The sequence below is a fragment of the Eretmochelys imbricata genome, chromosome 11, assembly GCF_965152235.1.
Source record: "Eretmochelys imbricata isolate rEreImb1 chromosome 11, rEreImb1.hap1, whole genome shotgun sequence".
Lineage (NCBI taxonomy): Eukaryota > Metazoa > Chordata > Testudines > Cheloniidae > Eretmochelys > Eretmochelys imbricata.
The window spans coordinates 40,414,379-40,431,089 of NC_135582.1; the positions used below are offsets into that span (position 1 = coordinate 40,414,379).

Sequence of the window (16,711 nt, forward strand, 5' to 3'; positions counted from 1 at the left end):
TGTTATTCTGACTGGCCAGTGCAAGGGTGGGAATTCTCTCACTCTTTTTTTTTTAACATAGGTATGAACAGCACAGAACTGATACTTACACAACTTCCAGCAAGGATCTCTGCAAATACTGGAATGGAACCATCTCTCTGAGTGAACTTGTCTCTGACAAAATCATTAACCTAATAAAAATATACAATTTATGTATCACAAACAGTTTTTACTTGAACTTTTCTGATCAATACACATTGCATTTGTAACCAAACTTAATGGAACACTAGTAAGTGTTCATCATTCATGCATTTAAAGGAAACAAAGCCCAGCTGCTTCTACAAACATGGGAATGCCAGGAAAACAGACTTGTCTTTTACTACTACAAATCAGACAAAGATTAGTAAGAGACAGAATTAATTTAGAAATGGAGAAACTTACTGTGAGCTTAATGGCCTTTTCTGGAGCAACACCTATAAGCTGTGGTAACAAGCCTATAGAGATAGAGAAAATCATTAGGAAGCATTTTTTTCTATCAAAGAAAATATTACTTTTATAAGAGCCCAACACTCCTGCCTCTCCACAGGTGGAACTTCCTTTGAACTCAATGCCAGTTCTGCATGTAGAGCTGGCTGTAACATTGGCTACTGAACGTGTACTTATGCAACTGAACATCTTAATACTTCTGCTGAAATTGGCAATATAAAGGATAATTGAATCCCCCTTCCATAATCAAGTGAAACCAGAAATAGTGGTAAAAAACGGGAGGGGCTTGGAATATTTGTTTACACAATGGATCATTCAGCATTTTCGTGAATATTTTAGCCTCCTTACTCAGCACCACTCTCCCATGAAGTATACAAATGAATGATTTACTCTACGAGAGAGTAAGGCTGAAGAATGTCTGTCTAATATTTTCATCCTTGCAGTACACTGAAAGCAGACTGAGCTTGGATCTCTCCTCTACAAAAGTTTATCTTGTACTTTTGATGAAGGATGTTCCCTACCTGATTTAATTTATTCACATTAAACATATAATCATGCTATTTGATAACTAAAGCAAGTCTGGTAACAACCTGTTAAATGTCAAAATTCCCAACATAAAATAAATAAAACGTGTAAGCTTGAAAGCTTGTCTCTTGCACCGACCAAATCTGCTTCAATAAAAAGATACTCCCTCACCCACCTTTTCTCTGAAATAAGAGACAGTATTAGACATCTAAGCAAAGCATCGTTACACACGGCCAAGTGTTGCCATTACTTAGGTGACTTGTTTAATAAAACACAAAACACACACACACAAGTTTCCTTTGCCCAAATGACAACGTACTACTCAAAATGTATGGTTTTCTTTTTTTTTTCCTATTACTTAACTTACATAGTTAGAATGGATATCGAGGATCAGCATTCGGGAAAAAAGTTAGTTGTAAGGAACATTCAATTCGAATTCACTAGTTTCTCTTCAAGCACCACCTGAGGTGGCACATGCAGTACTTTAGCTTTTAAACCATTAAAAATGTTGTTTACAGGCTACATTTTGGCATGCAGCAGCTGCCTAAGACAAACTAACAATTAACTTCTATATGGAGTCACGGGGCTCAATTTGCTAGAGGCTACAGCTTATCTAAGGCTTTAAAGGATTTCCATTCTTTCAGTACAACAGGGTAGCATGCACTTTAAAAATTGCTACTAATAAATGTTTTCTATTCTGTCAAGTGTGTGTGTTGATGGACCCCTAAAACATACCTTGGAGAGGCTGATGAGATGGACATTTTTTTGTTTTGTTTGTAGACAGCCTGCAAATATTCTTGCATACATACTACTATCAGTCAAACCGAATCAATGACAAAAGCACATGACCTACTCATACACGTTTCTAGGAGCAGACTGATTTAAAAGAATAAATCAGTAGATGGCAGTCTTAACTTCCTAACATCCATGATTAGATCAGCTCCTGTTACTTTTATTCTAAATCTTCTGCATAATCATGTCAGTATAGTATATATGTTACAAAACCTGCATAAATAAAAGCTTACAAATTGTTAAAGTATTGATTTGTCCCTTTGATGATATCACTGTAGCTTTAACGAATATTAGGCTAACCTGTCAAGAGTTTTGTCATTCAACGGCCAGAACAACAGACCACCAGTTATAGGTGATATCAGACAACAACAATAAACAATACAACCACAGGTTTCCTACTGTCTTGCAAGGGTAAGGCAGGAAAAAAAAAATCTATGAAAATATTATGCTATTTAAATAATAAAGAAGGTATAAAGATCCCCCACCACACTTAGCCCATTTAATTCACATAGTACCTTCCTCTAACCGAACCCACAGAAAACATGTACCTACATAGAAAGATCAACAAATAATACATGCAATATCTTGTTTTCTTCCAACCCAGTATTTTCTGTGCAATTTACAGGCTTACTACACTGAGGAAAGGTACTTATTACATACAAAGAAAAGTTGACAATGACAAAAAGAAACACTGCCCTCCCAGCCTGAATCTCTGATCCACTGTGAAAAGAAAATCCAGCTCTACAGTGCCCACAGTTTAAAAAAACAAAAAACAAAAAAACCCTACTAGACAAAACACCACAAGACACACCTCCCACTGCCTTTTATGTGCTGTTAAATACATGCACACACACACTCCATAAATCTATATTTCAGAGAGCCTGAGATTCTAGCCAGAGGAATGTACAAAACATTTCAGAGTTAATTCTGGAGTTGGGTGGCAGAGTCCAGTAGCCTTATGACAGATATTGATAAAAAATAAAGAATTCCTGTAAGGGATCACTTTATTTCTATGTAATTTATGTAGTAAAAAACACACGTCACGTCTGCACTGTCCTATTCTGTCTAAATACAATTAAAATTAACACATTTATGCACACAAGAATCCACCTACAGATACACTGGGCATCTCTTCTGTGAATGCAATATAAATGTTTCTGTACTTCTACTTCTACATAATTTGAATTATGACAGTCTGGCATGGATGTGGAAACAATCTAGCGCTATGAACTCAGTATCAGACTCTCCACAGATTTAAGTTTTTCAAGGACACAAAAATGCTAAAAACCACCATACAATCTAATTAAAAACAAGTATAGAAGAGACCTAAAAATAATTTGATCACTGTTTATTTTAAGCAATACATTAAAAATGTAAAACATTGTGTATCATTCATGTAGAGAGAGTCTTTGCTTTCAAAGTGCTTGTCAAAGGTTACAAAAAGAGGCAACATTGGTACTGTTAGCAACAATCAAAACTCAGACAGCATCAAAGCCAAAAGCTGCAATGCAAAGCTATTTGACTAGAAAAGGAAATACACTAGAAAAGGAAGAGAAGTGATGGGTGAAATTTCAGGTGAAATTTTAAATTATGAATTAAGGGGTAAAATTGTTCTTGTGAAATAATTAGCAACACGGGAAAGCAAATCTATTTACCAGTAAGATAAATTACTAGCAAGAGCCATAACAAAAGCTGTGCTACACTAACTATATCATCCCTAATATATCCCTCCCTTTGTGTTCACTTTCATTGCAAGCCCCCAGAAAGACAATGTAAAAGTCGAACATTAACTACGGACCACAAATAATGAGATTATTAAAACCTCTTTAATCAGAGCAGTCTCGTTTTAACTGAATTCTCTAGTGTAAAAACTGCTCAGGCGTTATCCCTTAAATAAATTGGAAGATTACCAATGCCTCCATGGACACAGCACAATGCAGATGACCCAGACAGGGAGCATCAAGGAGGTGAGGGACTCCACCCCAGGGAAAAGAACCAACTTAAGAAGTACTCCTATGGCAGCTGGAGAAAGTTTTTGTGAACACAATTAAGTTAAACCAAATGGTAAATAAGAATACAGAGGTTGGTTAAAACACAAAGATTGCAGGTGACCAGTTAGAAGGGCCCCAACCATATAACGTGAAATAGTAACAGTCCTTTGGAATATGCCCGAGCTAAAAACATGAGATGGACCCCCTATATTTGGGTATATTGAAGCACCTGATTGATAAAAAGCAGTTTTAATTTCTCAACTTAGACTTTAAAATCAGTATTACACTGATAATCAATTTTACAAAATATGAGACATATTATTCATATTTTAGAACTAATACAATAGTAGACAGCAACAAAAAACAAGGAAGGCTTCACCTAGTGAATGATGTTTAGTTTTTCCTAAGGAAACATTTACAAATCATGGAGCAAATCCCATTTATCACTCATGTGAACAGAACCATTAAAAGCATGAGACTACTTGCTTGAGTATGATGAGCAGGATTTGACCCTTAGTTCAGACATTACACTTCAAATGATTCTGTTTCTATCTCGTATTATGTATTTCTCATCCTTCTCTAACAAATATTTGCATTAAAATAGGATCTTTGCTCCTTAGACACTCATCTGCTCCTGCTGTTTATCTCCCACCTACAGTCACAATCCTTTTTTTGCAAGATAACAATCAAGTCCACAGCACCCATAATGCCCCAGAAAATTAGGACTTCAAACAATGTAAATAGCACTAGAGGAACAAAGATCCTGTTTTCCAAGCAAGTGTTTATAACGACACTGATCAAGGGAAGATAAATACTCAGTTCAGCTATGTGAAATAGAAGCAGAATTGTTCTGATTAGCAAGAGTTTTTTTGGTGTTCCCATAAGGGGTTGGCTGTTGATGCACTGGATGAAGAAAATTACTAGATACCTTTGATTTATTCACTTACCTCTGTAAAGACCAAAAAAGCCTTCATAACGCAAAACTTTTTTAAAACAGTCATAGCTGTTTTTATACATCAATTCTCCCACAACTGAACCAGAAGAGCGCTGATTCTGCATTCGTGTCTTCACCAGGTCTATGGGGTACACAGCAGTGGCACCCACAGCTATAAGCAAAAATTACAAAACATTATTTTTACAGTACCACAGGTGTGTATGTTGCAATTGACTGTTAAAAAAAGTACTAGTTTTCTACAGCAGTGACCCAAAACATGAGGTTCAGAGGGTAATTCATGTTTACGGGCACTGCAAGGGAAAGTTGATGGCAGAACACGAGGCAGAAAAAGAAATCTTGGATGGACAACGTGGCATCCTTGGTGGATCAAAAGAATTATTCAGCCACACAGAGATTAGCACAGGATGGTACAGAATAGGCTACTGTGGTTGCAATCCTCCAGTAATGGAGATGCCACATAAGAAGGCTGTATACACTGTGAATAGTACCAATTGAAGTTAATGAGACTACTCACATTGTGAAACAGTAAACATGTGCCAGTCTTTGCTGGATCAGGAGTGTAATCCCTATGCCTCAGTTCCCCATCTGTAAAATGGACAGGATACGTCCCAACCTCACAAGGATGTTGTAAGAATAAATATTCGTATTTGTGAGGTGCACAGATATTATAGTGATGAGAACCATAGAAAAGTGAATATGTAAAATAATCTGTTCTCCTTGTTTGAAATTTGCCAAAGGTTGTAAGGACTGCAGAAAGCTCAGAATGCACTGTAACTTCACCTGTTCTGCTGCAGGGCTGGTGGGCACACGTTCAGTGGCTCTCTGAACCCTTCCTGCAAGTTGTGTGATGGATTCTGGCCCTCCCAACCCTTGAGTAGTTCTCTGCACAATGATCATTTACTCAGGCTGTGTAGGAGTAGAAGGGGTTGAATTTCACCCCAACGTACAATATGTCTTAAGCAAAAAGCCGCTGAAATTAACAAACACAAAGCTTTCAAACGCTATTACAAAAAATGAAGGACAAAACCTTATGACACCAGTAGATCATGGATTTTTTTTAAAGGCATGTTAAAATATTCAAAAACTATATTTAAGGGGAAAATTGACAAAAGCTAACAAAATAAGAAAAAGTTTGTTTATAATTATGTAGACAGATATAGCAAAATCCTCAGTTTTGTCCCTCTCAATTTTGTTCTTATGTTTTTGGTATCACTCCCACCAAGTATAATCAATGGCGGTGCAATACTGCATGCAGAAAGCCGATGTCATTATGAACGTTTTGCCTTGAAGACTGTCTGGAGCCAGAGTTGCCACTGCAATGTTCTGCCAAGTCTTCTGATCATAGGTAAAAATAAAGAGCTCTTCACAAAGCTCTCCAGTTCTTACCCTTTCAAACAATGAACTGCACCTTAGATGATCTCCATTAGTCTGGTGAGATAATATTACATTAACCCAGCCTTGAAAACAGTACACAGACATGTCACTCACCTCCAGCAACTGAGCCCAAAGTGAACCTGTAAGCAGACTCTGCTACGTGGAGCCAGATAGGCCTGCCCATACCGCCGTAAGATTGCTGGGGGGGTGAAGGGTGGGGGGAGAAGGGAGACATGATTTGGAAAACATGTGAGAAACTGAAGCAGCCTATGAACTGGCTTTTGTAAAATTAAAGAAAAAATTTGACAGAACAGCAGCTTTAGTTCAAGGGAAAAAAGACTGGATAATCCTCCTTTGGCATAAAAGAAATAGCACATTTTCAAATAAATCTCTCATATAGTTCTACCTCCTATATTCCTTGTCTGACCAAAGAAACAGTTTGAAAAATTATTTCTTTATATGAAAGGTGCATGCAGAGATGCTTTTAATTTATGATTTTTCCCTTCTGTAGGGCTCGATTCTATGAGATGGGGCGTGCCCTCTACGCCCACTGATTTCAATAAGCTTTGAGGACCTCAGAGACAGAGCTCAGCACCTCACAGGATCAAGAGCATCATCAATATAGTCTATGTTTTATCATTATACATGCATTAGATATCCATACTTAGCACATACAGCACTTTACAGTCTCAAAAGCAAGGAAAAAAGTGATCTAGTCCTCATAACACCCCTGAGAGGTTAATAAGTTATAATTATAGGGTTGACTTTTGTTTTAAGTTATAATGATGAGCCTCAGATTTCACTGACATACGCTAGAGTAACAAAGCGGTACATGGCCTTGGAATTTTTCAATGATAGACTTAAACAAATGTACATCTGCAAGGGGAAAAGCCTACAGAGACTGATATTGTGGTGTCGACTAGTTAGAAAAAAGGTGCCACTAGCAAGCTAGTCTAACTTGCACCGATGAGGCATTCTGTAAAGTATGCCAACTGGGCCAAACAGAAATCAGTGGGGTAGAGGAGAGTTTGTTCATTGAGTGTAAGATGAATTGCACACAGAAGGAAAGGAAGATAGCAGTAAGACTAGTCCCTCCTCCCACTCCAAAAAAAGTGAATGATTCAAAATTGTGAATTGAGATCAAATGGAAATTATTGGGAATTAACTGTGTTCAAGTCAGGGAAATATCTGGTCTGGCATAGTAAGGGTGATATTTATACTTTGCCAGAGATATGCACAGTGCTCTATGGACACAAAAACCAAGACCCCACCTCCAAGGCCTTACAATCAAAATTAGTCATCAAAGTCCCCTCTTGCTTATGCTCTGGTTGTACAAGCAAGGAGGGAAAATATCAAAAGGTGTTTAAATAAATCTCCTTGCTCCATTTCCCCGACATTTTTGAAGCCATTTGCACCATGGCAGATGACCCCAACACTCCTGACAGTATATTTAGATCTTGCAGAGGCCCCAGGGTGTTACGGAAAGGTTTTGCTCTTAGACCACACATGAACACATGAATATGCATTAGAAGATATATGGCATTTTACTGAAAACACAGTTCCTATATCCACAGGAGTATATTTTAAAGGATCTATCACTAAGGTTCCTTAAAAGAGTTGTGCTGAGCTTGCTGCAGCACTGGGGAGCGAAATAGCCATTGCCATGCAGCAGGCACTGCAGCAAATTCATTTAAGCAGCCCTATTGGTACTGATATTCCATTGCACAGGTACAAACTTGAAGTTATAACATATTGTACATCTTGCTTTACTTGATTTTATTAAATAAGTGTGGAGAATACAGCAAAAATTGCAAAGATTATATAATTTTGGGGTCCACTATTCTTTTTCACTTTGATTGGGCAGATGTATTTATTTATTCATTTGTTTATGGAGGATATTACTGTGTGTATTTCAATGAGACATTTAAAAGTTCCATCATGCATACAGTTCCAAGCAGCAACCCTTCTCATTGCTGGGCTCTGATCAGGCCAAACAGAGGGAAGGTGCAGTTTTATCTCACAACATTTTATGTCACTGATCTTTGTTAGCTTCTACTAAAATCTTAGCAGCCATCCACTGAATGGTCTCAGTAGGTCTTTGATCCCGCAATGTGTAGCATGCTGCTGAACTGCTCCACTGAAATTTGTAGGGCTTTATGCTGCTCATGAAGTACATGGTACTATATAGGATTGGCAACTATGAGATTAAGATGAGCTCACTTCTTTTAAAATATAATGAAACTTTTACAAAGGCCTTCCACAATATACACGGCCATCAAGAATTTCCTTCCCCAAGATATTTCGTTCAGAATAACTCACTGGAATACAGCCTAACAGAGAAGAATGGAGAATATTCAGATATTTATCAATTGTGCACATAGATAAAAAAAAACCCATAAGATTACATCAGAAGAAAAACCTTTAGTTAAGATCAGAAATATATTTTCCCAATGGGTACAATGGAAAAGAAAGATAAATCTGAAGAATTTCCCCATGAATCAGAAAAAAATTCATACTGAAAAAAGCAACACTAAATAAATCCCAAAGTAAAATGGTGTCTCGATTTATGTAGATAAAAATAGATAAAAGCAATGAACTCCTAAAAGACTTGAAAAAGGACTAGTTCTTTTATCCCTGCACAGTTTTCTTCTGTCTTGCTTCTCTTTAATCTTTTAAAGCTAGTCTCTTCCTTGTAAGCATCAGAGTCTTATCAAAACCAATATATTATACTCAGACTTAAATTCGGATGTTAATACTCAAATTCCTTGTGAAACAAAAGTCACTTTCATCCTATTAAATGAGTGTTCACTATAGTTTGTAGTTCACTTGTGTTCAAATGTAAATAAGTATAATTAATGCTATAGCTTTCAGATCATGCATATTTATAAACAGAAAATTACTGAAGCTGTCATACCCATATAACCACTGTATACTGATATTCAACTGCTAGGTTTAAAAAAGTCTTAAGATATGTCAACATTGAAAAAAAAGGAGTATTTTTAACATGGGTTAGCGAACTTGGGTTAAAATAGCAGTGAAGACACAGCAACTCAGCTTTTAACTCAAGCTAAAGCCTATGGGGAGCATGGAGTTGAACTTGAGCGGGTAACTTGAGTTAAAAGCCAAGTTGCCATGTCTTCATTGCTATACCCTAGTTCAGAAGACACCTTTTTTTGCACTATAGACACACTCTTACATTAATCAAATAATCAGCAAACATGTCTGACAAGCTGTGTCTACACTGAGCTGTAGTGCTGACTACAGGGGTGTGAACTGCAGAGCACAAAGATTTGCACAACAACTTGGTACCTTTTCGTTCTTGCCAGCAATATTTACACAGGGCAGTTTAAGCACAACTCAAAATCTCGTAGTCTGCACTATGGAGTAGTGTAGACAAGCCCTAAGTTCATTCATGCTAAATTTACTGAAGAGATATTTACATTAATTTTTCTACATTACATTTTGTTAATTTTTTCTAAAAAACCCCAGAATTTAGGAGTCATTTAGAGTCACCGTAGAAACATCTCTATTTTTCTTCCCAAGCATAGCTCCCCTGCAAGGTAGATACTTCTTAGACCTCATAGAATTTCTTATCCTTCTCTAGGATTTGATAACATATCTTCCCCAGTATAAATCATAGAATTCAATAAGATAATAGAGTCCAACAGAGATCAAAATTCACCCCCCGCCCCCGCTGATTCAGGAACAGAAAGAAAATTGACTATTCCTTCTAATCTGCATTTTTAAAAACAGAGTAGAACAGGCAGGATGAATAATGTCTTATTCCAAAAGTGGGAAGGTGCAAGGAGAATACATTCTGTGCTTATTATTATTACCATAGTGCCTAGGAACACGAGTCATGGACCAGGACCCCATTGTGCTAGGCACTGTTTAAACACAGAACCAAAAAGACGGTCCCTGCCCCAAAGAGTTTACAATCTAAGTATAAGAGAGATAAGGCGGGTGAGGTAATATCTTTTATTGGTTCGACTTCTGTTGGTGAGAGAGACTACAACAAGACTGCATAATCTAAGTATAAGACAAGAGATAACAGAGGGCTATAGACAGACAGACTCACAAGGAAACAGTGAGACATTACTGGTCAGCACAATAAGCAGTGATCTCAGCACAGCCTAACCATTGTCAAGTGTATTTAGACATTATGACAAAGGAGAGTTTTCAGGAGGGTTCTGAAAGTGGACAATGAGACAGCTTTCAAGATATTTATGGGGAGTCCCTCCCAAGCATGAGGGGCAGCATCGGAGAAAGCACGAAAGTGCTTATCTGCAAAATCAGTAAGTGGACAATGGAGGCTGGCATCATGGGCTGATCAGAGGTGAGATTCAAGATCTTAACAGTGAATACAAACAGCTTATGTTTGATGCACTAGTGAAGGGGGAGGCAGTGGAGGGCTGCAAAGACAGGGATAACAATCAAAGTGACAGGTTAAGAAAATAATCTTTGCAACAGCATTCTGAATGGAGGAGGATGATGCTACATCAAGAAAGGAAAGAAAACAGGTCCAGCTGAGCAAAACTTTTTTTTCCCCCCACATTCCTTTTACCACATAGGTGAGCTACAAAAATAATTCTGACCAAGGAAAAGCTACGCATTCTGTCTGAAGGCATTAATGAAAACCAAATATGACACCATAAAATGCAATGCATGTTTTTGACAGTACAGTATCTCTCAAAGTCCTTTTTATCAGTCCAGATGAACAGAAACAGATTTCTGCAGGGAAAGAAAGATGGAATGGATTGCCACAAAAGTCTACAAAATAAAGCATTACCTGTACGTAACTTTTGTAGACTCCTATTTCATCAGCTCAGGTACGTATTTACCCATAAGGATTTAAACAAAGTGGTAACAGGGAAGAACACTCCAGAAACTGATTCTGCTCAACTGTCAAATCCATGTCAGAGAAGGTGACCAAAATGTATATGATGAGCCACAGGTTGTGCACAGAATTTCATCATAAATCACTCTGCTCAAGACCATACCCTCCATGGGACAATCTCTCAACCACAGCAGCTGAATAGGTTTAACATTTCCTCAGGGACTGATCCAAGGCTTGGACTCCTATGGTCTTTCTTGTAGATTCAAAGAAATCTGTTTCCAATACACATACTTTAAACCAACTGAGCTGAGGAGTTCCAGCCAGGGGCTTTATAAAGTCCTTGATTACTCTTAAAGCTCTAGAGATTTCAGGGAAGTCTTTGTATTTTTGGAGATGGTAACCCACATGGCCACTAGACTGGGTAGACACTCACAACATACTGTGCATCTGGAGAAGAAAGCTCTGCTCACTCATTAATGCAGTGTCACTGGGACACATTTCTGGGATCATCTCTTTTTCATCTGGCAGAAAGCTATACAGCATTGTATGCATTTGACAAATCCATCCTGGCTGCTTAAAGAAACTAGTAATATATCTTTCTCAGTTCTCACTTTCTGCACCAGTTCTTGGGTCTTTTATATAGGATGGCAAAAACAGGGTGCTCCGATTCACAGTTCCAAACATGGTAACAATGGTGTAAGCCATATGGTAGACAAGGCTCAGGTGTTTTTAACCACCATATTAATTATCTCTACTTAGTACATACTCCACCCTTCCCATCACGAGTGGAGGTACACCACTGCACAATGATGGAGAATTAGGGTTCCATCTTTGTCAGTGTCAACACGGCCATAGACACCGTGGTGACAGACACTCTAAAAATTCCAAAGGTCGACTAAAGGATAGACAGGTTTCAGAGTAGCAGCCGTGTTAGTCCGTATCTGCAAAAAGAAAAGGAGGACTTGTGGCACCTTAGAGACTAAAAAATTAATTTGAGCGTAAGCTTTCGTGAGCTACAGCTCACTAATAGATAGTAGCTAAATCACTCTGATTTTCAGGAAGTGGGGACCTAGAAAAGGGAAACGATGGTAATCCACTGAGCACTTAAGCCAGAAATACAGAGCATGGGTGTCTGTGCACATAAAGAAGCTGAAGAATTTATCTCTGTTTTACGTAACAAGGAAAAAGGATATGGAGACAAGAGTTCAGGGAAACACTGGATTTAGCTGTACCTTCTTGAAAGACTTACTTTTAAAGGTACAGCTCCATATTTCTAGAATGAAATAGACTTTCTATCTATACTTTATAGACTAAAAGTATAAATAAAACCATTTAGGCTCAAGTACTGCATTTTTTCTTTGATTTTTCAGCTCAGAGCACAGTTAGTATTCAATGTAAATAATCACAGTCAGGGCAGCATGATTATGTAATCATTTAATCTGCCACATACATGTCCTTCTTTCTGAATTTGCTGCCGAACCATGTTTCAGGGCTTGTCTTCACTGCAAAGTTAGCCTAGCTCGAGTGACAGCAGTCACTGCAGAAACACTGGAGATGCAGAGAGTGACTGTACGAGCAGCACAAAGTAGCTGAGGCCTGGTATAGAACTACCAAGTTAAGTCAACGTATGCTGCCTTGTGTTGACCTAGTTAAGCATGTGTCTACACTTAAATTTGTCTCACACGGATGTAAGTACTCCATTACGCCGACATAGTAAGACCTGAGCAGTGTTGAGTCATAGTTGATGAACTCAGGTTGAGACAACACAAATGTAGACACTGCGTTATCTATGTTGACCCGAACAGTCCTCTAGCAGATGTCCCACAATGACTGACACTGACCGCTCCAATCACAGTTGTGAACTCCACTGCCTAGGGGTCACGGAGACCAGAAGACCTGTTCCCTTTAAAACCCTGTGAATTTAAATGCCTTTTCCTGGTTGTCCACCTTGGCAAGCACACCTAGCAATTCTCCACTGTTGTGCATAACTGCCCAGCTGACCATGCCAGCTATGTACGTCAGATGCGCTCCAGCCCAGAGTCAACAGGAGATATTGGATCTACCTTATGGGGAGAAGAGGCTGTGCAGGCACAGCTAAGGATCTGCCGTAGTAATGTGGACATCTACAAGGGGATGTGGGAGAACAGGTATGACATGGATCAGTGGCTGTGCTCCGTGAAAGTGAAGAACCTGCGGCAGACATACCAGAAGGCAGGAAGACCAACAGTTGATTGAGTGCCGAGCCACAGACTTGCTGCTTTTACAAAGAGTTGCATGCCATACTTAGACACCTCACCACCATCCTGCACACCTCCATGGATACCTCAGAGAAGTCTAAGTCACCGGCCCTTGGGAGGAACAGAGAGGAGGAGGAGGACAGGAGACATGCGAGTCATGGTGGTGGTGCGGGGGGTGCTCCAACTATGCTACGAGCCAGGATCGGTTTGTGACTCCACAGCAGTCCAGCCAGTCCCGGTGGTCAAGACCGATGCAGAGGAAGGAACTTTGAGTAAGACTGTACATTTATTTCCCATTACAGCAATGGCACCCCCACCTTGGCAGGACACAATTACTGACTTTTCATATATTTACTCATACTAGAAGAGGTAGCAGTACAACAAAGAGAGTGTAACATGCCACACAGGATACAGAGCCCTGACTTGTAAAAACACCTAAATCTAAAGTATATAAAATTTCCATGAAACGAAACCACACAAATCTATGAAGAAAGATCTCAGGTGCAGGACCAGCTCTAGGCACCAGCAAAGCAAGCACATGCTTGGGGCGACAATTCCAGGGGCAGCATTCCGCCACCCTTTTTTCTTTTTTTTGGCTTGGGTAGGGGCGGCAAAAAACCTAGAGCCAGCCCTGCTCAGGTGAAGTAAAGAGTTAACATTCTGAAGCTGTATTTTCCATCCTCCAATTCTACATTTTTCATCAGCCCCACACAAACAGGATTCTCCTGTTGCTATGTAAATCACAAGAGCTAATGAGTATCAAATAACATTAGCAAGATTCAGTGAGCATTCTAAACAAACCATCCAAGTCAATCACCATGGAAGATGATTACTCCAACTAATCTCTCAAAGGAGAACACATTTATCAGCCTTACATGCTGTATACACAAGTATATTCACAACATAAAGATAGAGCTTTATTATGGAGCTCAATATGGAAGTGTACTAAAACAGAAATAAAACTCAAAGTGTACTTCCAAACTAATATTTATTTAAGGATGGATTTTAACAGAAAATTCCAGATATTTTCAGGAGTTAGTGGATATGTGTTTAATTGGTTTATTAACAATAGTGGGAAATCCAAGTGTATAGACAGTTCATCAGAGGGTTTAACGGTTTCATAAGTTTCTTCTCTAGTACAAAAAATATCTAATATTTTGATTAAAATCTATAAGCATCTACTCAATGAATGATTTGTTTCAGGAAGTAATGTTTTAAAACATTCTTACAATTTCAGTCCAATTATAAAAAAATGTAATAAGAACTTCCCTTAAAATCTAGTGCCTAGACAACAAAAACATCACTAATGTCAGAGGGATCCAACATGTTTTCTTTATATTCAAGAGAGAAAAGAAAATCTGTAAAATCTGGGAACAGATTTTCTTTTCTTTTCTTTTTAAACTATAAGCACAGATTTGAGTTTTGTAGAAGTCTTTTTAAGGCAAATAGATCTAATTTTCATAAGCAAATATTCAGAAGTTTTATAAATTGCCAACTTCTAAATGTTTCCTTCAGTTTAGCATTTTCACAATTGACTGTACACATGATATCACTCCTACCTACCTGCCGCTGGAGTTCTGCCAAGTTGTAAGGCAAGGCACCTTCAGCCAGTGGTGTTATTCTCTCAATATCTGACAAAGTTAAACGCCTTCAGACAAGCCCAAGGAAAATAAATCATTGTTAGCCAAAATCATAAACAAATCTCAGCAAGCACCTTTTCCTCAACAGACTAGATTATGACTTTATAAGTTTATGGCTTTACTTGTTATATTTCAGGTATTCCTAAGTACTTTACTAAGTACTGTTGCAGGATCCAATCTTGGGAGTTATAAGCATTTCTGTTCTCATTGTCCTCAGTGGGAATAAAGGGAACTCAGCATTACCCAGGTTTGGGCCCTTGCATACTGGTAATATAGGGTCTGCACTCTGTAAATGGAGCAGTCACCACGTACCCCATAATAACTCACATGCTGCAATCTAGTCAAGACACCTCTCACACTTCAAGTTTACACCAGCAATCTGTGTATTACAAGTTTTTTGAAGCAGGGAGTGTATTTTGTTATTTTACACCATATACTGATTATCTGATGACTGCACTATACATATACTTATACACCACTCACCCCCCAGCACAGTCAGCAAATAATCCATATATACGTAATATATGAATATATACGTAAAACAAATCTATTTTAAAGTAAATATAAATAGGGTGGAAAGACTAATATGAATGATTATGATAGTTATAAATTACCCTGTAGCATTGTATAAGTCTGAAAGTTGATAGAGAATATCGATTTCCAGCGGTGTCACTTGTCCAAATTTGATTGCAGCCTGGGAAAACTCCTCTGGATTTAAGAGGAAGGGGAAAATAAGGTAAATGATCCTGAATCATTTATCACATTTTCACTTTAAATAGAATGAAATGAGCCAGAATTAGTACCACATCTATTTCAGAACAGCAGCTTCAATCACAGAGTAAATCTGATCTTGCAACTCTTACTTATGCAAGTTGTCCCCATTGAAATCTATAGCAATTCTCCTATCAGCAAAGTCCATAGATCAGATCCAGTATTTGGGGCTCTACTGTAAAAGCAGACAATGGTATAATTTATGGATGAACCAATCAGCATTAAAACTAGCACAATCATTTCACTGTTCCTTCCTCCCCTAGCTCTCATTGTTCCCAGGTTTGGATAAGTGCCTATCCACACTACAAATACAATTTGTAACACATCCATGACACTCCTCTGATCAGTTACAGAAAACATGGTTTAGTAGTATCTATAAAACAAGTTTTTCACAAGATAATCATGTGAGCCACGTTTGTGCATTCACATTTACCAAAATAGTTAGGTAGTGATGTATCAGTGCAAACTGGAGAATCTGGACAGGTGTCCCATCCTACCATCCAAAGACAGAGGGTGCCCAGAGCATATGAACATAGAGCAGCACACATGGGGTATTGCACTCTTAGATGTCTAACTTCATGAGAACTGGAAGGAAAAGGGGTGGGGCCAACCCAGAAGATATAGTTAGCGGGTCCCATCCACAGATGGGAAATAGCTATGTTATGAAATGGTTACAGAAAGCCAATCAATCCAGGCCAGTGGCAAGGTTGAATCACAGTTAACTTGCACGCTTGCTAACAGTATTAGCCTCATTGTATGTGTGGAAACAAATTATATTTAGCACACACCATGCCATTAAATGGTTACAAACTCCGCTAAAATTGTGTGGAAAGAGCTACAGTAGCACACAGGAACAGCCAACAGGACACAGAGAGTTTCTGATTAAGTATTTTTGTTATTGTTAAAGCATACCCATTCTGCCATAGTTGCCATATTCCCCAGACTTTTCTACGCTCCATGTAAACACTTATCACTACCATAAGAAGGTCCACATTGCAGTGGTATCCCCAGGATATCAGAACCAGTCAAGGCTCTTGTCAGAACCCTGACAACTCTTCTCCTTAAAGAGCCAGCTAGAACCCTCTGCTGGCCTGTAAAGTCTGGAGTTGAGCAGGAGAAGCACA

The 16,711-nt window shown here is 38.5% G+C and overlaps 1 protein-coding gene across 8 annotated transcripts in view; it reads right to left on the reverse strand.

Annotated features, from left to right (window-relative positions):
* The window catches only part of SLC25A12 (solute carrier family 25 member 12), a 68,994-nt gene that overhangs the window by 18,492 nt on the left and 33,791 nt on the right, over nucleotides 1-16,711 (reverse strand). For all 8 annotated transcript variants that reach the window (XM_077829957.1, XM_077829949.1, XM_077829952.1 and 5 more), the window contains 6 exons: nucleotides 15,431-15,524; nucleotides 14,740-14,824; nucleotides 6,217-6,301; nucleotides 4,721-4,879; nucleotides 421-473; nucleotides 90-170 (listed from right to left, as the gene is read on the reverse strand). In XM_077829957.1, the coding sequence (XP_077686083.1) occupies nucleotides 90-170; nucleotides 421-473; nucleotides 4,721-4,879; nucleotides 6,217-6,301; nucleotides 14,740-14,824; nucleotides 15,431-15,524 (557 nt within the window). The remainder of the gene's footprint in view (nucleotides 1-89; nucleotides 171-420; nucleotides 474-4,720; nucleotides 4,880-6,216; nucleotides 6,302-14,739; nucleotides 14,825-15,430; nucleotides 15,525-16,711) is intronic.